This window comes from Pleurodeles waltl, chromosome 3_1 (assembly GCF_031143425.1).
Source record: "Pleurodeles waltl isolate 20211129_DDA chromosome 3_1, aPleWal1.hap1.20221129, whole genome shotgun sequence".
NCBI lineage: Eukaryota > Metazoa > Chordata > Amphibia > Caudata > Salamandridae > Pleurodeles > Pleurodeles waltl.
The window spans coordinates 402358972-402383313 of NC_090440.1; the positions used below are offsets into that span (position 1 = coordinate 402358972).

The 24342-nt window shown below is 47.3% G+C and overlaps 1 protein-coding gene across 1 annotated transcript in view; it reads left to right on the top strand.

Annotated features, from left to right (window-relative positions):
- The first annotated feature begins 1639 nt into the window (after nucleotides 1–1639).
- LOC138284144 (creatine kinase U-type, mitochondrial) overlaps nucleotides 1640–24342 on the top strand; it is a 66682-nt gene continuing 43979 nt past the window's right edge. The window contains exons 1-2 of the mRNA XM_069222626.1: nucleotides 1640–1731; nucleotides 22430–22646. Coding sequence (XP_069078727.1) covers nucleotides 22495–22646 — 152 coding nt within the window. The 5' untranslated portion in view covers nucleotides 1640–1731; nucleotides 22430–22494. The remainder of the gene's footprint in view (nucleotides 1732–22429; nucleotides 22647–24342) is intronic.

Sequence of the window (24342 nt, forward strand, 5' to 3'; positions counted from 1 at the left end):
AATTGTTGCACACCAGCCGCATGCATAGTCTATAGGGATAGCAAGAGATTATGAATCAGGTGCTTTGGAACCAAGTTAGGTTTCTGTTCATGCTCCTGTCTTCATGGAACCTGAGACCAAGGTAAAAATGGCAGTGCCCACAACTGCTGCTACCCCTGGCTTTCCCAAATTGATGTTGAAGAGTTTTCTTGTAATGCCATCTGATAATGTGTTATCAGGTGTCAGTAAGATCCAGTGCTCAGTTATGATTTTCGTTCTCGTGGCATTTTTTAATGCATGTCATACCCAAACTAACTTCTTACTTCCACAGACTGCGCTCTCTATATAGTGACAGGTCTTGGACTGGCCCTTATTTCCATATAATTATTTATAGAGACCATAGACATGCACTGGCTTTGAATCTGTTAGACTGTTACTGTAAAAATGTGGACTATGACTTATTCTGCAAAAGTGAGGCACTGGTAAACAGAACTCCCAAACCTTAAAAGGCCTCCTTAGTATTGCAGCATTACCCCATGAACGATTATTTCAAAGACGTTTGATTAGTCCACGTGACAAAGATGCAAACACCCCCATTCATGGCTAAGAGCAGCCCATCATCTACGCTGGTCATGGCAATATTAATATCGCATTGAAACTCAACTCTAATTTGTAAGAAGCTCATATCACCAAGGATTGGTTTTAGTGAAACGGTGACAACCTTTTGCAAAACGTATTTGAAACATTGAAAGCTCAGTGTTGATTGATCTAGGTCACCTCTTAGGCCCTGTGATGTGAGATACAGGCTGGAAGGGAGTACTTTAAAACGTGGGTTATGTAGTTTAATGCATGAAACTGAGATCGGTTTGTGTCCTATCGAGAATCTGAATTGATCACCGCCAGAACTGAAAGCAGCCCTGATATAAAAATATCCCAAGTAACCCCCATTGCAGGAAACCATGATTAGAATGAAACTAGGGAGCCCTGGGATCACGACACCCCTTCCTGCTCTGAAAGCGGCCCTCTAGCGTGCAGCCTACTGGTAGAAGCCAAAGCGACGACAGGATGACTAGTTCAGCCCTGAAAGTGACTGATCATGCTCTGAAAGACGCCTGAAGGGCACTTACGATTGTGTACTTAGGAGAACCATTTAACACCTAACACCCACTCACAAATAGGTGAGTGGTAGGTACAGCGTTCATGCACACCGGGTACACAGACAGATGACCAGAAAACACTACAAACATCCTGCGCTTGTGTAAATCTCTGCTTTAATTGTGCGTTTTTTCTCCCTGTCCTGTACATGTGGAGCATGGATGACTACGCCTTGCTGCTTCATTCCTGTAGCAGCCCAATGTAATGATGTGGAGCACAGCCAGAGAAGAGTAAAAGGAGGGGTGGAACAAGGAATCAGACAGGTGGAGGGGGGAGGGAGGGAAAGGAGCGAGAGATCGAGAGCGAGGGAGAGAGATCATTAGTTATTACCTGCCTGGGCTAAAGTCAAAAGTCCAGAGCCCATTGATTGTGTTACAATGAGAAAAGTGATAAGAACTAACTGGGCGCTCCTGTGGGAGGGGCTTCTGAGGCTGCTCAGATTATATTCAAAGTTAGAAACATAGGTGATAAAAAGGACTAGTCAAGGCCCAGCCCTGCACTCCGGCGAACTTCAGAGGAGGGTGTGGAGCCTGCAGCCAGCACTGACAGCACTCCGGCGGTCACTCCTCCAGCAGCAGAGGAGACTTCGAGATTCAGGTACTGAGGGCCTACCGCTACTGTACTCCGAGAACACTCCGACCCCAGCACCGTCTGAACCCCCTACCGCTGATTCAACTACTGAGGGGTCTAATGATACTGTACCCCGAGAACACCCGCTCCCCAGCACCGTCTGAGACCCCTAACGCTGATTCAAGTACTGAGGGGTCTACCGATACTGTACTCCGAGAACTCCCCCCCTCGCCCCCCCCGCGCCCCCCCCACCCCAGCACCGTCTGAACCCTCTACCGCCGATTCAAGTACTGAGGGGCCTACCGATATTGTACTCCGAGAACACCCGCCCCCAGCACCGTCTGAGACCCCTACCGCCGATTCAAGTACTGAGGGGTCTACCGATACTGTACCCCGAGTACACCCGCTCCCCAGCACCGTCCGAGCCTGATACTGTACCCCGAGTACACCCGCTCCCCAGCACCGTCCGAGCCTGATACTGTACCCCGAGTACACCCGCCCCCAGCACCGTCTGAGACCCCTACCGCTGATTCAAGTACTGAGGGGTCTACTGATACTGAACCCCGAGTACACCCGCTGCCCTGCCTCATTGATTCGTAGCTTTACAAAATGCCCCTCATCGGTGCTGCGATGTCGCTGCATTTGTCTAAACTTCTATGATTTTCCTTTCATAAGCTAATGCGTTTTTAAATACAGGTATCTCTGGCCGTCAAATGCAAAAATCATATACATACCTATCTGTTGCTGTATGTAGTTAACTCTGACGATGACAAGAATGGCAAGAACCACCCCCAATCCCTTTTCAATATTCAAGTTTTCAATTTAAAATGTAACTGTTATAGAAGCACAGCTGTTTAATGCGGTTTAATAGAGATTATCAAGCTATGCATACAGTATATTGTATTAAAAGCACACTGTGTATATTAGCGTGCGCATTACATATTACACATTTTAAATGGTATAGATAAAATAATGAGGCCTTTCTAGGGTCTTGTATTTCTTTAAAAAATGCAGTAAAGCACCTGCACCTAAACATATTCGAATGAAGGAGCCACAACTGCTCAATGATATTTTAAGGGTCTATTTATGCAACGTCCAAACTCATTTTTGATAACATTGTCGTTTTGTGGCAAATTCGAACATCTGTGCTCGGTGGTGCGGCCGTTCGTGCTTGTAGTGGCGGGAACACCACCTACTTTGGTGGGTTAATCCGTTCATCCATCATCTGGAGAGAAGTAAATCGTCAGCTAGTGGTCTGCTGCCTGTAGGCCCAAATGTTTTCCCTGTATCAGCAGTTGCCATGGAAACTATTAAAGCGGAACCCTCTTTGGAGAAAAGCAAAAGAGGTTCATTTCTGCCAACGTTTTTCCATGTATGAGACCTTGAAAGGAATTTAGAGGTCGCGCACCAAGGTCACTGACATTTCCTCCTTTTGGTTTTTTTATCCCTTCCAATCATCAGAAAGTGTTGTTTTTTAGCACAATTCTGCGCTTGAGGTGAGACTCATGGGACACACACACGCGCACACCCGCTCTCCCTGTTAATCCAGGAGTTTTACTTTATTACGCTTTTCACATTTTCCCGGGAATTATTACTGTCTCTTACTAACCAGCTGGAGAAGAAGAACCGTTTCCTTGCTTGAAGTCGGGCTTATAACGCCCTCTACACCCTATTGGAAGTGAGTTTGAAATATAAGTAGGTTTTCAGCTTTCTTGGAAACTATGGAAGTCCATATCTTAGGCGTGGGTGAGTGTGGGAAGGGCGTTCCGCTGTGTGCATAAAGGGTGTGCCAAATGTGCGTGGGAAATGCGTCCAGATGCCAAGGGGCCACACCTGCTCAGAGCTCTACCTTTATTGGTCATTTGCAGTTGAGGGGTTTTTAAGACTAGGACGTCCCTCCAATGAAATTTAGTGCTTGTCCGAGACTGCGAGTTTACACGTCCAATACCAGTTGTATTACTTGCCACTGGTTGGCTTCGTCGTTACTCTCCTTTCCATACTCCTTATTGGTCAGTCAGTACTGGGTTTCCTTCCTGTTCGTGTGGATGTCCCTTCAATGGAGCATGGACAAAGTAATGATGAATTACTTCATTAGTGTACTTCTGTAGCTTGGCTCGGATTGAGGTACTTTTTTTCTACTTCTCTTCTAGCCATCACCCCTCTTGCCTCCTTCCTTTCTTGCCCTTTTTCCTTCCGCTCTTCATGGTGGTGGTTGTCCCTTGGGTTGCTTGTCCTTACCCTTCTCCTTCCATTGATGTTTATGTTTTTGCTTACCTCAGCCCCTCCCCCACCCTCTATTGTCTGTTTGCTCGCTCCACTCCCCTCCCTCACACCTTCCATTGTCATTGTTGTCCCCAGCCAGGGCTTTAAGTGGAGTGAAAAAACTGGGTGGTCTCTCGAAGAGGCGTGGCCTGTATAATCAAGGGCCTGACTTCAAAACAGGCAAGGTAAAAATCTGTGCTTAGCATAGTGTGCGGTCCAACTGGTATTTTGAATGACTGATTTTGTTGCTTTGTAGTCTAGCCTACCCCCCCTCAGTTGACATTTTAACTCTCAAGCTCACCAGTCCAGTAAGGATGAGAACTGTGACCTTATTTAGATGCTGTGATCACTTCAGGCTGAGATGCATGCATTAGTTATGAATAACAAGGCGATTTATATCTATTATTTGTTGCTCAAAAGAACAGTGACACGGATTGCAAAAGTAAAAAAAACCTATGATGCGGCCAATGGCGTCGAGCCTGTTCTAGCATTTTTTTATTTGCTTATTTACCGATATTTGGCTCTGTCAATGTTTTTAAGCCATGTTGTACAGCCTCAAAGCTGCTGTGCAGCATGGTTGAAAGTATAAAAACAAGAAAAATGCTATGATACTGCGAGCGTTGAGTGTGTCATGATGCTTTTTTTAAATGTTCTTTCAACCATTCTGCTCAGCAGCTGTGCTGCTGTAAATCATGGCTATAAAAATATTGACAAAGCCAATAGATTTCATACAGGTGAGACCTATTGGCTTTGCCAATGCTTGTTTTCTGTGTTGCCTCCTGATACATTCAGCAGCTTTGGTGGGGGTGGGTAGTACAACTACAGCTGGGGCATGGACCCATCTGGTCCTCCTTCTGTAGTGTCACCCCAGTGATGAAACTGGAGTGGTGGACTGGCGGGCAATGAGTTAATGAGCAGGGGGATTGTGGAGTGGTCCCTCATACTGTACACTGTGTTGGTAAGACCCCGCTGTCACATTTATCCTGGTTAATAAATATTGGGAGCTGCCAGGTGTGGTTTAGATAAGATCAGGAACTGCCTGCGAGGATGACTAAACAGAACAGTAACCTACCTCCGTGCGTGTTATTCATAGGCCTCAACACTTGCGTGATTCTGCACCACAAGTATTACATGCTCTAGGAGCCTCCCTATATGACCACCCCAACACAACACACTGGCAACGATGGGGTTGTCAGCCTCGTCCCCGGTGTTCTGTGGCGGCTGCGTGCCCTTTCTGGGTGTGAGGTGCTCGTGCCACATGCAACCGGCGTCTCCAGTCTACTCGCAGTGCATGTGCACAGTGACCAGAGCCTACCTGATCCTGCGTGTGAAGCAGTGCACAAGTGGCCTATTGCCCGCTGTCACTCCACGAAGGAGTAGTGAGCATCTCCCTGGCAGTTTGGATAGTCGAGTGTGGCCCCCTGTCGGTGCTGGGAGGAGGGCTGAAGTTGACGGTAAGAGCACTCCCTGTTGGCCTAATATAACAAGTCACAGATGGGAGCCCATGTCATCATTTCGGGAAGAAAAGAAAATGTAGTTCAGTGCCTTCACTGTCAGCCTGCTTGTTCAAGCAAAGCCATGGAAAATACTGATTGTCACTGAGTAAATCCTGCTGTTGGTGCTGACTGGACTTAAAGCCCCTACTTCCTTCCTCTCATCCCCAAGGCAAGTGTCGCAGGTCAGAGATCACAAATTCTTAAAAGACTTTCTGACAACAATAAGGGGTAGTTTGTTTCTGACTTACCATAATTTGCAGACCCATTGCCAACATACCGTCAATTCAGACGCTTGTAGTTGAAGGTGCTCTGTTGCTGCAAGTACCCAGATGGAAAGACTGGGTGGAGAGGATGCTGCTGTTTTTTGAGACCACCAAGGTTCAAAATGCACAGAAGAGAGCCATGATCTTATATTTAGGTGGCAAAGATAATCACAGAATATCTTAAGACATCCCGGAGGCTGCTCCCTATTTTGAGCCAATAGCAAACATAGACTATGAATAATTCCTGTTTCACCAAGCCAGGCAGCAGGCAGAGGAAACTATTGACACCTTCTATACATGGTTGAAGGAGCTGGCCAGTGTGTGTGTGGCTTTGCAGATGAAAACGAAGAAATAAGGGGTCAAATAATTCAAGGATGTTTGTGCGAAACTTCGTGAGCACATTCTCTGAGAATCAGGAAGATCCCTAGCTGACATTCTAACGATGGGGTGGACAAAAGTGCTAACAAAAGCTCACCCTCCCATGTGGAGGCTCCCTTAAACAAGCCCATAAAAGCTAAACCAGTCAACACCACAGCATCAATGGCCAGCACAAGTAAGCCCAGGAAGGGGGATGTGACCAACGGAGCGTGTGGATACTGCAGAGGACCGTCCTACCGCCCTACGGATTGCCCTGCAAGAGGGAAGAAGTGTGCTGTGTGTGGAAAGCGCAACCATTTAGTGAAAGTTTGCTGGTCAGGTAAAGGGCATGCCTCCTGCACCACTGTAAATGTGGTACCTGAAGAGAGAAGCAGTGATGTGGATGATGATGATGACAGTGAAGAGCACACCATCCACTTCAGCTTGACAATTGGTGCCACATCCCAGGGAGCATATTGCCAGCCTCAGTGCCAAATCCTAACCGGAACTCATACGACACTAGCTGTCGTAGATACAGGGGGCTCCGTCAACATAATGTCCTCGGAGGCCTATCAAACTATGCAGCCTCCCCTATGTCTCCAACCGACTGTCATTAAAGTATTCACCTATGGCCAAAACAAAGCACTAGTCATGCGAGGAAAGTTATGAACAAGCCAAGCATATAGATTCCAATCCATGAATGCGCAGATTTATGTAGCTGAAGAAGGCCATCGCATTCTACTAGGGTGCCGGGCTGTGACTTTTGCCATTTTGACTTTTGGATTTGGAGTACATCAAGAAGATGTAACTCACATCCTAGAGGATTTTCCAAAAGTGTTCAAGGGCATTGGATGCCTCATGTGCAAAGAGATAAGACTACACATAGACCAGTCTATACAGCCTGTGGCCCTTTAGCATAGGCACATCGCTTTTCATTTGAGACCCAAAGTGGAAAAAAAACTGGACAAGCTTGAAGCCGCTGGCATAATTAAGAAAGTGATGAGATCCACCCCCTGAGTGTCTCCGATTGTGGTGGCTATGAAGCCCAAACAGCCCCGTGATTTGAGAATATACATTGATATGCACCTACCCAATGTCGCCAGCAAGAGGAAACAACACCTCACTCCCACGATATACCATTTGATTGGTGAGCTGAGCAGGGCCAGCTGGTTTTCCAAACTAGACATGCAGTTGGGATCCCACCAGCTCATCTTTGCAGAAGAGTCCTGCTACATCATGACATTTTCGACACATATAGGCCTACATTGCTACAAAACTCTGAGCTTCAGAACTTCAAGGGCCGCTGAAGTATTCCAGAATGTCATCCATGTGCTCCTAGTTGATCACCCTGGGGTCATAAACAACACTGATGACATTTTGACACATGTCAAAACCCTACCTGAACACAACCTAAGACTAAGAAACGTACTTCGTTCAGGATTCGCGCCTCACTCTGTATCACAGCAAGTCGAGTTCCTGAAGCATAAACTTAATTTCTCTGAGTATGTGTTCTCGTCAGATGGAGTGGCCCCTGATCCCGACAAGGTACAGGACATTAAGGAAGCACCTCTACACAGTACGCAGCTTTTTAAGTATGGTCAATTACTGCAATCATTTTATCATAGATCTCACGACCTTGACGCAACAACTCAGAGACCTCACCAAAGCTGCTGTCCTATGGTCATGGGTCTTGAGCAAGAACTGGTGTTCCAAGCCTCCAAAGATGCCCTGCCGGCTAAAACTATGTTAGTCTATTTTGATCCCCGGAAGGACACCACCATAGCTATAGATGCCAGCCCAAAAGACCTGGGTGCTGTGCTGATGCAACAACATGATGAAGAAGACTGGGCCCCATTAGCTTTTGCAAGCCTATCTCTCACAATAACTGAACAAAGGTATTCTGAGATTGAGAAGGAGGCTATAGCCGTTCACTGGGGGTGTTGCCACTTCCACCTTTATGTTTACAGCAATCTATTCATTGTTACAACTGACCACAAGCCCCTGATCCCATTGTTCAGGAGAACCGCCCTTAAAGCCACCCCCTGGATTGAAAAATGGATGCTCCAACTTCAGGAGTATAACTGTCAGGTAGACTCTCGCCCCCCTGTACACAACGCAGTGGACTACCTGTCCCAGTATCCTCATGCTGCCATGCCAGGAGAGGAAGCAGAGGCGAATTAAATGGAGGAGTATGTGGGGTATGTGGCTGACCAGTCTCGTCCCCTTCTGCTCTCCCTGGATGCCCTTCGACAAGCCACTAGTCAGGATGAGTGCCTCCAAAAAGCACTGTAAATGGTGAAGAAGAAACAGCGGAATGCCTTCAAGAAACAGCAGGCCTAGCTCACTCCAGAGGCTAAACGCTTCTTGGAGAACCTTCACAATGTGCAACAGGAGTTTAGCGCTGACCCTGAAGGCTGACTTCTAAGGGGACATCGATTAGTCATTCTCTCCAGCCTTACTGATCGTGTGGTTCAGCTTGCACATGCCGGGCACCAGGGCATGGTCAATACCAAGAATCGTCTACAGGCCAAAATGTGGTTTCCCTTGATTGACCAACAGGTTGAAGTGTTGGTGAGGTTGTGCCCTTGGTGTCAAGCCTCTGGTGACACCAGTCCTGTGGCTCCTTTGGTGCCCGAACAGGGACTGCACCACTCTTGACTTCAGGAGCCTCTCTGACAGACGACTCACCTTGGTCATGATAGATGACTACTCGAAATACCCCAAAGTTGAGAAACTCTCCCCTCTAAGTGTCAGTGAAGTGGTGCCAAAGGGGCCCAAGATAGAGACAATTATGACAACACATGGACTGATAAAGGAACTAAGAACCAACAATGGCCCGCCTTTCCAAGGCCAGGAAGTAGCCTCGTACCTAAAGTCGCTTGTCATCTCTCACAAAAAGATCACTCCCCACTTGCCCCAGGCTAATGGGGAAGTCGAGAGATTTATGAGGACCTTAAATAAAGTCACTTGGATTGCATCTGCTCACCAGAAAGATCCTGAGTTGATAATCTATGAGTTCCTTCGTCATTACAGCCAAACTCCACACTCTACTACAGGGCAACCCCCTGGTCACTTCTCCATAGGAAGAGTGGTCATGGATTCAATCCCTCATCATCCTCTTTGGGCCCCTAACCAGGTTCTAAGTTTAAGAAGAGTCGTCAGGCTGGACATATCTTCTCTGTAAAGGCAGCTCAACTTTGGGATAAGTTGCTAGCCTCTGTTAGATATATGTCTGGCCTGCTAGGCTTTGGAAGGAGAGTGAAAACCTGGCTCTTTCCCCGATAATCCTGCGGTAGGCCCTCAAGCTGCAATAGGATGTCCGGTTTGGATTTCTAGTACCAGGATTCCTTTCAGGTGACAGTTGTGCTGTATAAATGTTTAAATAATAATGATGATAATAGTAATAATAATAATAATAATAATAATAATAATAATAACAGACAGGTCTATGAAAAAAGACTTAAGTCGAATGACCGAGCCAGCAAACATCGACATGCTAAAGTGCCCACTCTTAAAGATGGGGATTTGGTGCTCATCAAAGATCAGTCTCCTGGAAGCAAGTTCAGACTGCAATTTGAATGCCGCCCTTGGACCACGTACACCTGCACAGCACCCAAGTCACTGCTCATTGCGGGACAGAAGAAGTCACATGGAACATATTGGCTTTCAAAAGATTTTATCTCTGCCTGGATCACTCTAGGGACATGAGTGACAGTGACCTTCAGATGGAGGAACAAGACATGTCTTGATCCCGTTTTGCCAGGGTCCGATGAAGTTGAGTCTGGCCCTGCTCCCTCGGCGGTTGGCAGCCCTGAGAGCCCGGGGTTTTGGCTTCCAGACTCCCAGGAAAATCGAGCCACCCGTACCAGGTATGAACTCAGAGGTAACCCAGTGCTATCCACTCGGCTAAAGTATCATCTGGTGTGATGGCTGGTGCTGCTGTGCCTGGTAATGTCCCATCACAAGGTAGGATAAAGTCTGAACTTTAGTACTATGTAACCATGTCACTGTGACTCCCACATGATTATTACGCTGCAGCCATTATTGTGATAGTTGATCATATTTGTGATGTTTTCATTTGATCCTCTCCTGCCTGTTTCTGTTTTGGGTTTTTTGTGCTTAAATTTGGGGATGAATGTAGTGTTGCCCCAGTGATGAAAGTGGAGCGCTGGACTGGTGGACAAGGAGTTAAAATTGAGCAGGGAGTTTGTGGGCTAGTCATCTGTACAGTACACTGTGTTGGTAAGACCCCGCAGTCACGTGGATCCCTGTTAATGAATATTGGGAGCTGCCAGGCGTGGTTTAGGCAAGACCAGGACCCATCTGTGCGGACGACCAAGTAGATCAGTAACCCCCGCGTGTGTTAAGCATAGGCTTCAACACGTGCACGATTTGGCACCTCAAATATTGCATGCTATAGGGGCCTCAATATATGACCACCTGAGACCCCCGACACAATATCCTGCGTCACTGGTACATTGTCAATAGCGCCATATACACCATCTCTTTTTCGTAAGGGACATTGTTACACACTGCAATTTCTTGCGCCTCACTGTACGAGGAGAGGTTTTGCAAATACGTACATAAACAAAACATGCCTCTCAGAAAGCTTCTGAATATCTGGCCCGAGCTTTATGGTACTGTCAGAGGAACAGGCATCCTGCAGCATCTATTGACTTCCGAGTAGGCACTGCAATAACATTTTAGAACACGGAAGACTCCTCCCGCTAGCGCAGCCTCACTGTGAGGAAGTCGGCCATTGCGAAGTGCTGTCTACGCACGCGCACGTCGTAAGTCCTGTATAAAGGTCACCATGTGCGTGCTGGGGCCTGCGTCCAAAGCGTTTGCCCAAAGTCTATGGGTGTGGCAGCCCCTGCTAGCAGAGACCAAGTCTGCAGTATTTAATATGACATGCCTGCGTAGTACGGAATATGCTTCATTATCGCTCCATCTTTTCTGGTTGCACACATATTAGGCAGCTAAAGCAAACGTTCGTTGGCAGAACTGTTTACACTGTACAGCTGTATGGGCTTTAAACTTGAAACGGGTCCTAGAGAATTCTGTGGTGCGTGGACTGCTCTCCTCTCCAAAGGTGTGTCTGCGGCGTGTAGGTAACAGTCTGCGAGCGCATGTGTGCACGCAGCATGTGTCTCTGGTAGCAATTTAGTGGCGTAACGCAAAATGATGGGTTCCCCCTGCAGAATGTGAAGAGGGATCCTTGAGTCTCCCATACCTCACAGTTATTCATTGGCCTTGGGTTGAAAGCGGCTCCCCGAAAGGCTTGGGGCCTCCGAGCGCCACAGGTTCTGCAGGGCTCTGTCCCTGGTACATTTGTGTGCCACATGCTCTTTCATTTGCTCCCTCAGTATGCCACTCTAAACAGCACACTCTGATTTATTTTCTTTTGCTGTAGCGTGGGTACTCCATACATGCCAACAGTATCCAACTGGGTTAAAAAACCGGGAACATGTGATTGAAACAAATGCAATTTTAATCGGGAAACACCGAAAATAAAGCCATTTTTGCCTTCGAACATCGGCATTTACCCGTCTAAATCGCGTCTATGGCATGTATTGAACTACGATGGGCAGGAGAAAGTTGTAACACTAATACCTCTCGGGCCATGAGAGTATGTTGAATACCTCTGCATGGTACCGAATTCCAATAAAACGCAAATGCCCTTTTCAAAGAAAATAATAACTCTGTTTTTCTGTTATTTAATGAACTGTATCAGCTTTAAAGTTTACCAGACAGCTCTCTACCCTAAGGCTGAACATATTAATTTCTATTGTCGAGACCACTTTGGTTACCTATCCTTGATTTGTTTTCCAAAGTTAGATGATGTGTACTCTGATGCATTCTAGTGTCGTGGCGATTTTATTTTTTCTTGATGCTGAGAATGGATTAAACCGTAACATGGTTAAGAATAGTCATAGGCACAACGCGTTTGCTTTTATTAACTGACAGTGTAACATCATAACCATGTTAGTACATTAAGAAAGCACCACACCTGCTGAATAGCTGTTTATCCTTTTTCGCCGTCCACCTCTGATTGGCTATAGGTGGAAATCAGCCTTTGATGGAGACTACGGGTGTAACATCACAAACATATATATTTTAAAAAGCATTAATTAGTTGAAGGGATGTTCCAGCATCAAGTGTCGTTTGTTTCGTACAAACAGTACCCATGATTCAGTAATAGTTTAATAAACCATAAGCCGTAAAAACTGCCTACCAATCAAATCATGTTTTACAACAATAATTTGTCACATTTCAACACCTAATAATCTGTTAGTTTTTCTTCTTGACGGGGTACTACTGCCAAGATTCATTAAAGGTCTGCGATTCCAACTAAACAAGTAGGGCAGCAACCTTGTTCCCTCAATCTAAAAGTGCCCTCACACTCCAAAATGACATGTTTGCCAGTTTCCAATTATATTAATTTTGAATAAAAAAATAATTTTTGGAAAGCTTGGATTGTTAAATTCTGCATGTGGTATATTTTTACATTTTGTCACGCACATAACAATTACATCGTGTTGCTCACGGCAATTGAATGACTGATTACATTTGGGAATCATGTCTGAAGTAGAGCATCAGGGTGCTAGAGGTAATTCTAACAGTTGCAGAACGGGCAGATGGAGACAGGCTGTATTGTCAAAGCACAGTTTGCAGCATATAGTTTTAAAGTCCTTGGCAGAAGAGATATAGTGGAACAATCATGGGTGGCTGTGTGTGCTTCTGAATAAATACATTTGCAGATTCTTTCTGATTGTAAGCTCTCTCAGAGAGAAGGGACAGGGAAAGTGAGTTGTTTATTACCAACATGGGCTTGAAGAGGCCTTTGTTTACCAAAGCAAGGAATCTTCTTCACTAAAGGAGTGCCTAGGCAGAATAAAGATATCTGTCTGATTTATAGTGACAACGACTAGTATCCAAAATAGATTATTGAACGATAAATGCTGCTTTAGAGGCAGTGCTTAACAGTGGTTTCACCAGCACTTATGTTTGAGGGCCTCAAGCATTTACTGCGAGCAAAAGACACAGTTTAGAAAGACGGAGGAGGAGAAAAATAAAAAGGCGTCACAAAGGGAGAAAGCAGAGAGCTGCAAGAGTGATCTGAAGGGGCAGGGAGAGGCTGTAAATGGATTAAAGAGGCCCGAGATGGCTTTAGGAATACGCTGCCTCAGTATTCTGTGCTCCCACATTTAATTGCAGCAGCCGAGTGTTTCTGAGGAGAGCTAGGGGCTCCAGCACGTTTTTATTTACAAATTAAGCACTGTTTAGAGGCGGCCCACTAGAAGACTAAGTAACTGAGGCTGAAGAAGCAGTGACTAGTCACTGAGACTCCGCCCACAGAGAAGCCTTGCAGCTGCACTATGCCTCTGAGGCAAGCTAAGAACCTGACCAGGAGATTTAAGTAGTAGAAAGTGCAGTAAACTAGCCTTCAGAAGAAGGTAATATTCACGAGCCCTTTTAAAATACAGAAAATAAGCAATTCAAACTACATTGAGCAGTAGTGGAGGCTTGAAAAGGCAAACTTCAAGATTGCCTGTGGTCTGTGGTTTAAATGTGAGGAGGGAACTTTGTGTAACTCATCCAGAGGACACAAGCCCAAAATGGTTTTGAAACTGGTCCCTCACCAAAAGAGATTTGACTCAGACTCCTACAGATTGTGGTTTAAAACTGTCCTTCACTTAGTTCCATTTAAGTAATTATTTTCTTCATTTTTGGCATTATCACTTTTGGTGAGCTCACACAAATAAGTCACAAACGTGAACAATGGCAGCAGAGCGTATTTGAGAGAGATGTGGACACCTCTGTGTGCAACCTGCTGCACTGAAAGATTATTTGGAGTCACAAAGAAGGCACTGCAACACCGCATGAGTCATGGCACACAGGAACTAAGTAAACGAAAATAGTGCATTTGATAACTTTTGTCAATCGGAGATTCATTGACCTTGTGCTATAAACTGACTGAGAAACACGAAAAGGGTAGCCAAGTAGATTTCTGAAGGGTTTCCAAGCGATGTTACCCCTTGATTCCCACCAAAGAGCATGCATCTCTAGAGCAGACTTCAGCTTCTTTGCATTAATAGAGCTTCCTTTGCTTCTATTGGTCGAGCTTCCTTGTCTTCAGGATCATAACCCTTCTGGAGGAAATTGATTTTGGGGTGTATTACACCTGGAAGTAAGAGTATTTTCTGACAGCAGAGCTCACGTTATCTTTTAGAAAAAGAATGCTTCAAAACAACCTGTGACTCATAAAATCTAGTGTGTCAGTGCTATGTGAATAGCTCTTCCCTAGCCCTACTGCTTTTCCAGAGGCACAGATCTGTCCATAATGACTAGTCTAGCACTGTTTGATATCCATATTTCTAAGAGGACTGGAGACAGAAAACTTTTCTACAACAAATATATTTCTGAGGGTTGTCAAAGGAATTCTCTGTTATATTGAAATCCTTTCCCACATTTTGCTGAGTGGGAAACTTGCTGTTTCTCAATCCTTCAACTGTTAGTTTTGAGAGCGATTTCTAGCCCGTGTTTGAGGAAACAATCTGGTATTTGTTCTAGTGTTCCACTTGCTGTGAATTCTTTTCTTGTTGTTTGCTCAGTGACACAGCTCTGTAAGTGGCCTTTTTGTTGAACTTTCTGAAGTAAAAAAAAAGCCCTTTGCCTTTCTTCTGCTCTTGTAACCTCCCCCCTCCCCACCCATTTGCCAGCTAAAAGGGCATGGTCCACACATGTAACATACAAACGGTCCACACATGTAACATACAAACATGCAGACGTAAAAGGCACCCAAACACAAAGGTACAACAAACATACTACACCTCCCCATATACACTTTCTTTAATACACACACAATACACAGTCATACCAGCAAAAACTTATCCTCCTGCACTAAGACTAGTTACTAGGCACGTTTCTGAGCTGCAATAAGACAGTGAGACATTCTGTCACTGCACACACAAAGAGAAAACATTTCCCTGTGTCTCCTACCAATATGCAGTAGTAAACAAGCAGTGGTAATTCCAATAGGTCTGTATTATGCCAGACATAAAAAAAAAATGTAGGTTAATGACTGCCCCCTCCTCCCATCTATGCTGCTCCCAGAGAAAAATGGCTTACATTATCTAGGTATGTAAGACAATTTAATAGCATTAAAATGGTATGTGTTTGTCCCTGAATGTCCAAATTCAGGCAGCTGGATAAATAAAATGATGAGGATGGATGGCAAGCACTTTTTTGTGGAAGCACACAACTTCTGCCCAATCAATAAATGTACTCCTGACTCCCAACTTGTGGGCGGAGCCAAAACCTCTGAAAGTTGCACTGTCAAGCCAGACCATAAGCATGCAGCAGAAGCCACCACACCCATCACTCATGACAAGAAGACTAAGTTAAAAATAATATCAGCAGGCAATAATGTCTGTGAGAGCTGTGACATTTGGGGAAAAGTAGTTTGGAGTGCATATTTGTATTTATACTTAACCTAAAGTTGTGGTGGTGTGAGCATCAATTGATTTGTGCTGATATATTTCACAACAAAAGCACATCTGCTTTTGCACAAGTTCCATAAATTGGTTTAAACTGATATAGTTCATAACAAAAGCATGTCTGCTTTTGCACAAGTAGAGAAGTGTACATCATTAAAGACTCACGCATGAGCATTGCTGGAGCTTTAAAAACTTCAATCAAGTACAAGGTTTAAGCTTATGGACGGACCGCTCCAGTGTGGTGGGTCTGCTTTCTCAGAATGTATCTGGTTGCTACGGGATGCCACTCAATATTAGCACATCAGCGGGAGCTAAGCTAAATAATGAGGGAAAAGCGGTCTACGTTCTCTCACCTTGGTCCAGAAACACTGACTATGCCTGCTCAGCATCTACTTTGTACGTCACACAAACAATTCTCGCTTGATTCTCCTCGCTGCTTCTTTAGTGCCAATCGAGGCAGTCAGTTGAAGACTGTAGAACAAGGCATTTTACTGGATGAAGAGCTTGCTTGTTAATCTATCTTTTCTGAGTGTCCAACAGCTCTTCCAAGGGCCTATGCTTCAGGTAGTACATCAGGCCCAGGATGTGTTCCCAGGAAAAACTAGGAACCTTACACTACTATCCTACAGCACAACACATTATGGAAGAACTCTCAATATACAACCAAATATGGAAAGAACTCGCAAGCCAGGCACCCATAAACACTTGCTTCACTGAGATGCCTTCCATACTAATGCATCCGCTGGGCAATGTTTACTGACTAAGAAGTGTGTAAGCAGCTTGGTAGACGTGTCTGGGTCACACTCACAACTCATTAAAGCTTACAAAGGCTCATTGCCATTATCCTTGGTAACAGGATTACAGCACAAACATATGTCTGGGAAACTGTAACTCAGACACATCATTGGAACATAATTCCATGACATACATGGGTTCCCTCCATACACCACACACACAAGCACACTGTACAACTTTCCTCGATTCCAAAATGTGCACTGAATTTCCATGGGCATGCTGTTCCATGTTCCTGAATGCAAATAATACTAAATGTAATTAGTCTGGCTACTATGTTACTTGATGCTTTGTGGGTCTCTGGCAACCAGACCCGAAACCAAACGCCATCAGATAATTATCTGCATTCCAGTCTTTACTTGATCTGTATGCTTTCCAGAGAATGAATTTCTCCAAAAGACAAGCACACTGAAGAATGCTAAATGATAAAGATGAATGTGAAAAAAAAATGTACAACTGCAGGAGTAGTGTGTGTCCATATTAGATACAGCGCATAGTTGTAACAGAGTAGTTGTATCATGCAGGGAAGCGTGGTAGTAGGGGTGTCTTTCTGAAGGAGCTGATGGGCCATTCCTTACCTTGGGCTGAAGAATGGAGAGGGATGTGATTTTGCAGTCTCCACCTGCTTTCAGCTCTGGAGATAGGTTTGATTGGGCTGCTGTTCCAGCGCTGTGATAAAGAGTTCCTACTAGAGGTGTACTGTGGTGGTAGGAGTTGTTGTGTTATTGTGTACTTTAAAGCCCTCTGTTTGGCTCATAAGGTTACTTATCTTCAGGGCTCGACTCACTTGAGAACAGCCTTGAAATAGCATGCTCCAAGCAGACCCTTACGATCGGCAGGATGTAGAAAGGTAGAAATACCCAGGAGCAGAACAGTTAGGTGGGGAGATCAGGCCTTCTCTATGGCAGCTGCAACCCTCTGGAATTCTCTCCTGGAAAACATTAGGAGCACTAAGTCATACCTGCTGGTCCGGAGGCAGGTGAAAACCTGGCTATTATCAAACGAGCATGCAAGATATTAGCTTTTTCGGGTGGGGTCAGTTTCCTCATTATTGTCTTTTTTCGGCTCAGCGCTTTGATGCCCATGTGTATTATGCACTCTATCAATACCTCAACTTCAAACTAATGCCTTCTTTATAAGCTGTGCAGAGGGATGCGGTTGTACACATACATTTCATTGTGATCACCATTACTTGGAGTGCATCTCTGGCTGTGTGTGCATGCATTCAGGCGTGTGGTATTTGTAGCATGAGCCCAGCCAAAAGGCAGTGGAGCACTGAACAGGTAGGCCAAGATACCGGGAGCACCTACCCGAGAAAAAAGCTGGATACTGGCTAGCTCTCATGCATGACACCTAATGCTTCACATTTTAGATATATTGTAGTCATACGCCTTCTAGCCATGATGTGCAAGCTCTGTCTTACAATCATTCATAAAGGGCAACAGAAACAAATGACTAATGACTGGAGTGCAGTGTACACATACAAGTGACAAGATCCTGTGTAGTGATCGGTGGGGAGATTATTTTTGTGCTCCTCTTCCTGGAGCTGAGAGGCAGAAAGCTGACTGCAGGGCTGTCCACTAGACGGCAATATGAAGACCTGTGCCACTGTACTGAGCATGGGAGAGGGTACCGTTGTGCTGCTGCCTCCTGTGCTACACATTGGACAGGTGTGTGATGGTGCTGCTGCTTCCTGTACTGAGAATTGAGGGTGATTGGTTGCACTCACTGCCTCGAATGCTGCGCATTGAAGGGGGCCGAGCCTGTGCAGCTGACCCCTACACTGCGAAAGGGAGGTGGCTGCCTGTGTTTGTGCTGCTGCTCCTGTGTGTGCAGTGGCATGGCTGTGCTGCTGCCTCCCATGCTGATCATTGGGGAGGGATGTTGTAGGGTTGTTTCTTCTCTGGCTGTCTGTGGTGTTATTTATCGAGGCTTGGGCTTCATCTTTCCATATGCTCTTAATTATTTAGTCACAGTTTTGTTTTCTTGTTGCTCTGTATCACGTTGTCACAGGTGAGTTGGTTCACAGGGTTTGCAAAGGTGTGGTAGTGATGCTCCCTGTGCCCAGTAAAGACAAGTGTATGGCTGTGCCACTTCTCCCTATACTGTGATCTGGAGGCAGCTGGTTGTGTTTGTGTCACTGCCCTCTGTGCTGAGCAGTGGATAGAAGTGTGATTGTGTTTCCAACTCTCTTGAGACGTAGCACTGAGTGTGTTGTACTGATGTCCTCTGAGCTGTGCTAAGGTGTGTGTTATGGTAGCTCTAGGGTGCCCTGTGCAATATGGAAAGTGGCATTTATGTGCTAGCCCCATATTTAAGCTTAATCCTAACCATTATCATAAACCTACTGCGCTTTGTGATGTGCTCTGGAGAGGCGAGGGTGTTCTTTTGTGTACTGCACTGGAAGGGTGTATGTTACTCAGTGTTGATGGAGAGGCAAGTGTTGCTCTTTGCGGTGCTGTGGGTGTTTTCTGCTCTGTGTAGGGTCTGTGCTGCTGTTCAATCTATTTGCTATTCTGTATGGCGCTAGGGTGGCTGTGTGCTGCCTTTATGTAATGGTGGGTTGAGTTGTTCACTGTACTGTGTATAGGAGAGTGCGCTACTGTCAGTATTTGCTGGAGAGGTAGTGTGATGCTCTTTGTAATGCTGATGGCTGTGTGCTGCTATGTGCAGTGCCGCAGAGGTGTATACTGTTCTCTGCATTGCAGGGGTGTCTGCGCTGCGCTGCACCTGGCAGTGTTGGTGGGGGGTGGTTATGTTGCTCCCTTTAGTGCCTGGAATTGTCTGCTGCTCTGTTCAGTGCTATACAGAGGAGTTTTTGCATCTTTGTGGTGTGCGCTGCTATATTGGGAGAGATGGTTGTGCCTCTGTGCAGTACTGGAGCGCTTGTGTGCTGCTTCATACAATGCTGGAGAGGGGTGTGGGCTGTTATGTGCAGTACTGACAGTGTATGCTGCTCAATACAGCGGTCAGAGAGTCGTGTGCTCCTCTGGTCACTGCTGACCATTATGTGCTTCTATGAGCCGCTCTTGAGTGAGGTTACTGCTATGTACACTGCTGCAGTGGGATGGGGATGTATGCTGCGCTGTGCAGTGCTAAGGACATGTGCTTCTCTGTCACCTGCTTGAGATTGATCTGTGCTGCTATGTGCAGTGCTGTAGAAGATGTTTTGTTTTGTACTTTGCTGCAAAGGTGTGTGTTCTCCTCTATGCAGTGCTGGGGAATGGATGTGCTGTTCTCTGTAGTGCTGTGGAATATTGTTGCTCAGTGCGCTGACGTTAAATGGTGTGTGCTGCTCGGTGCAATGATGCAGAAGGACTACTGATGGGTTGTGCAGCGCTGCGGAGGTTCGTGGAGCTCTGTTGTGCAGTGCTAAGGATGTAAGATCGGTGCATTGTTTTGAGTGTGGTATGTACTGTCCAGTACAGACTTCAAACAATGTCTTTGGTGCTTTTACAGTGCTTGATAATAAGGATCATGTGCGCATGCTGTGGACTTGTGCAGTAGTGCTTGAAATAGTCTTTGCTGCTCCGTTCCATGCTAAGGGTGTGTGTTCTGCTTTGCATCGCTGATGATATGTGTTGCTCTTTGCAGTTCAGTGCTAGAGAGAGATGTGTGCTGCTCTTTATAGTGCTGAGAGGCGTGCACCGTGTATTTCACTTTTTAGGGTGACTTTCTGCTCTCTGCAGTGCTGAGAGATACTTCCTGCTCTTTCCAGTGATGAGAGGTGTGCTGCTCTTTGCAGTGCAGTTCTGGAGATGGATATGTGTGCTCAGAGATACGTGAGGCTTTGTGCATTGCAAAAACATGGGTGCATGCACCTCTTTACACTGTGTGCTGAGAGGTATGTGGTGATCTTTACAGTGGCAAGAGGAGTGTGCTGCTCTCTCCATTGCTACAGTGGGGTGTATGCTGGCCTTGACAGTGCTGAGAAGCTAGCAGTGCTAGAGAGGGTATGTGCTGATGTTTACATGTATGTGCTGGAGTTCTTGAGAGGGGTGTGTGCTTGTCTGTGCAGTGCTAGAGAGAAGCGTGTGCTGCTCTTTCCAGTGCTGAGAGGCCTGTGCTGGTCTTTGCACTGCTGAGAGGTGCGTGCTGCTCTGTGCATTCCTAGAGAGAGCAGCGTTCTGCTCTTTGCAGTGCTGAGAGGCGTGTGCTGCTCTGTGCATTCTAAGGAGAGCCGTGTTCTGCTCTTTGCAATGCTGAGAGGCGTGCTCTGCTCTTTGCAGTGATGAGTGGTATGTACTGATCCTTACAGTGCTAGAGTGGGATGCATGCTAGTCTTTGCACTGCTGAGCGGTGTGTGCTGCTCTGTGCATTTCTAGGAAGAGCAGTGTTCTGCTCTTTGCAATGCTGAGAGGCGTGTGCTGCTCTATGCAGTGACGAGAGGTATGTACTGATCTTTACAGTGCTGAGGTGTATGCTGATCTGTGCAGTTCTAGAGTGGGATGTATGCTTGTCTTTGCACTGCCGAGAGGGGTGTGCTGATCTGTGCAGTGCTCGAGTGGGATGTATGCTAGTCTTTGCACTGCTGAGCGGTGTGTGCTGCTCTGTGCATTTCTAGGAAGAGCATTGTTCTGCTCTTTGCAATGCTGAGAGGCGTGCTCTGCTCTTTGCTTGATGAGTGGTATGTACTGATCCTTACAGTGCTAGAGTGGGATGCATGCTAGTCTTTGCACTGCTGAGCGGTGTGTGATGCTCTGTGCATTTCTAGGAAGAGCAGTGTTCTGCTCTTTGCAGTGCTGAGAGGCGTGTGCTGCTCTATGCAGTGACGAGAGGTATGTACTGATCTTTACAGTGCTGAGGTGTATGCTGATCTGTGCAGTTCTAGAGTGGGATGTATGCTAGTCTTTGCACTGCCGAGAGGTGTGTGCTGATCTGTGCAGTGCTCGAGTGGGATGTATGCTAGTCTTTGCACTGCTGAGCGGTGTGTGATGCTCTGTGCATTTCTAGGAAGAGCAGTGTTCTGCTCTTTGCAGTGCTGAGAGGCGTGTGCTGCTCTATGCAGTGACGAGAGGTATGTACTGATCTTTACAGTGCTGAGGTGTATGCTGATCTGTGCAGTTCTAGAGTGGGATGTATGCTAGTCTTTGCACTGCCGAGAGGTGTGTGCTGATCTGTGCAGTGCTCGAGTGGGATGTATGCTAGTCTTTGCACTGCTGAGCGGTGTGTGATGCTCTGTGCATTTCTAGGAAGAGCAGTGTTCTGCTCTTTGCAGTGCTGAGAGGCGTGCGCTGCTCTATGCAGTGACGAGAGGTATGTACTGATCTTTACAGTGCTGAGGTGTATGCTGATCTGTGCAGTTCTAGAGTGGGATGTATGCTAGTCTTTGCACTGCCGATAGGTGTGTGCTGATCTGTGCAGTGCTCGAGTGGGATGTATGCTAGTCTTTGCACTGCTGAGCGGTGTGTGCTGATCTGTGCAGTGCTTGAGTGAGGTGTCTGCTGCTCTTGTCCGTCCTGGGAGAGGTATGGGCTGCTCCGTGCAGTGCTGGAGAGCAGTGTGTGCTGCTCTGTGCACTGCTAGAGAGTGGCGCTTAGTGCTGTTTGCAGTGCTGACGGGTGCGTGCCGTGCTCTCTGCAATACTGACAGTTTGCAGTGCGGAGGTGCGTGCTGCCCATCACAGTGTAAGACGGGGCGTGCTGCTCTGTGCAATGCTTGAATGGGGAGTGTGACAGTCTCTGCACTGCTGAGAGGTATCTGATGCTCTGCGCAGTGCTTGCGTGATGTTTCTGCAGCTCCGCCGTGCTGAGGGGTATGTGCTGCTCTGTGCAGTGCTAGAGAGGGGCGCTTGGTGTCATTTGTAGTGCTGAGAGCCGCGTACTGCTCATCACAGTGCTAGAGAAGGGCGTGCTCTACTCGGTGAAGTGCTAGAGAGGAATTCTTCCACCCCGGCTGTGCACTGCAGACTGCTCCACCCCGTGCAGATTAGGCCCCCACCCCCTCTCTGAGCTGTAATCCCCCTTGCCGAGATCTTTCTATTCCTCTCACGTCCCCGCCCGCCTCGGTGCTCTCGACTCGCCCCCTCACTCTCTCTCTCCTCTTGCATCCGCAGGTCCCGTGTGTCTCCAGGTCTCGCCGTGTCCTCTCGCCTGTGCCGCAGAGCCCATCGCAGCCAGCATGGCCAGCACCTTCTCCAGGGTTCTGAGCAGCAGGAGGTCCGCCGGCTTCCTGGCCATCGTGGGGGCCGGGACGGTGGCCACGGGCTACCTGCTGAGCAGGGACAAGGTGTCCGCCGAGAGTGAGCGGCGGAGGCGGCTCTACCCCGCGAGGTAAGGATTGATGGGGATGGTGCAGTAAAGGCCGGACGGGTATCAGTATGTACCGGTCTCTTGACTTTAACCTCTGTGCTCAAACCGTAGACTATTGTGGCTGTGAATTTGAAGCAGTGCATTAGTTTAGGGCTGTACTGGTTCTTCAAATACCTTGTTAATGCTTCTTAACGTGTTAATGAGAATGCATCTGTGGGATAGTGGATTACACCAAACCCTATTCGCTGTCCCTGTGCTTCATAGGACAAGCCATGGCATTGCATGTTCAAGAATGTTAATCGCTGGCTCTGTCTGTAGCCCCTGTGTGCATCTGCTGCAGCCGAAGGGGCGCTGGTACCTTCCTCCGGGGTGATTGATGCCTCTGGCGGGAAGCCGTCAGCTACACTTTGTTGTCACCAGCTCTTCTACTGTGTGCTTTAAATTGTTATCTGCATCTTTTAGAACAGACCGCAGTAAAGATGTCATAGATAAAATGTATGAGGCCACCAGAGGCAGACGTATTCGATAAAGCGCTTCGAAGCCGTGCGCGGTCAGTTGCGCCTGTGGCCGCAGTGCTGTAATGCGGTCCTCTTAGGGCCTGTTTATCGCGCAGCTGCTGGAAAGGCGTCGCGTTGTTTCCTGTGTAATTCCGAAGAACAGGTGTCTCGCGGCCTGTGCACGGATGCTGAGCTTGAGTGTGTCATCGCGTGAGCGTCACGCGCCCAGTCTCTGCTCAAAGGTAGTGTTCCCTAGACCCCCTCCCTGTTTTAAAACTGGATTCTTCTTCATTGAACATACCGATTGTTTATCTGAAAATAGGGCCCCGAATGTGCACATTATAAAGCGCATTGTAACAAACGAGTAAAATGATTGTGAAGATGAGCTGCACAGGAAGCAGCTTCTGCGCTGCTGAAAATGCGAGGGCTGTTAGTTTAGGAGTGTATGTAAAGCCTGGGCCGGCCTTAGCCAAGGAGAGAGTAGGCCGCTGGCTTTTACCCCACCGCCTGGGGGGCTCCAGCTGCTGCCAGCAGGAGTGAGAATACTTAATGGTGGAGGGCGGAGAGTGGGAAGGGCTTGGGGAGCATGTAGCAATTAGCCCAGGGAAGCAACAAACCTGCATCCGGACCCGGTGAGAGAGAGAGCGAGAGCAGGGTCAGTAGAGCTGCAGCCTCCTCCAGACCTAGTGAGAGAGGGAGAAGGTTCTGTAGAGCTGCAGCCTCCCCAGGGACTGGTGAGAGAGCATGATCTGTAGAGCTGCAGCCTCCCCGGGCCCGGTGAGAGAGCAGGATCTGTAGAGCTGCAGCCTCCCCAAGGCCTGGTGAGAGAGCAGGATCTGTAGAGCTGCAGCCTCCCCAGGGCCCGGTGAGAGAGCAGGTTCTGTGGAGCTGCAGCCTCCCCAAGGCCTGGTGAGAGAGCAGGATCTGTAGAGCTGCAGCCTCCCCAGGGCCCGGTGAGAGAGCAGGTTCTGTGGAGCTGCAGCCTCCCCGGGCCCGGTGAGAGAGCAGGAGCTGTGGAGCTGCAGCTTCCACCGGGCCCGGTGAGAGAGCAGGATCTGTAGAGCAGGTTCTGTAGAGCTGCAGCTTCCCCCGGCCGGTGAGAGAGCAGGAGCTGTAGAGCTGCAGCTTCCCCCAGACCTGGTGGGAGAGGGAGAACGTTCTGTAGAGCTATGGCCCGGTCCTGGTGAGAGGGAGCAGTTTCTGTAGCACTGCGGCCTCTC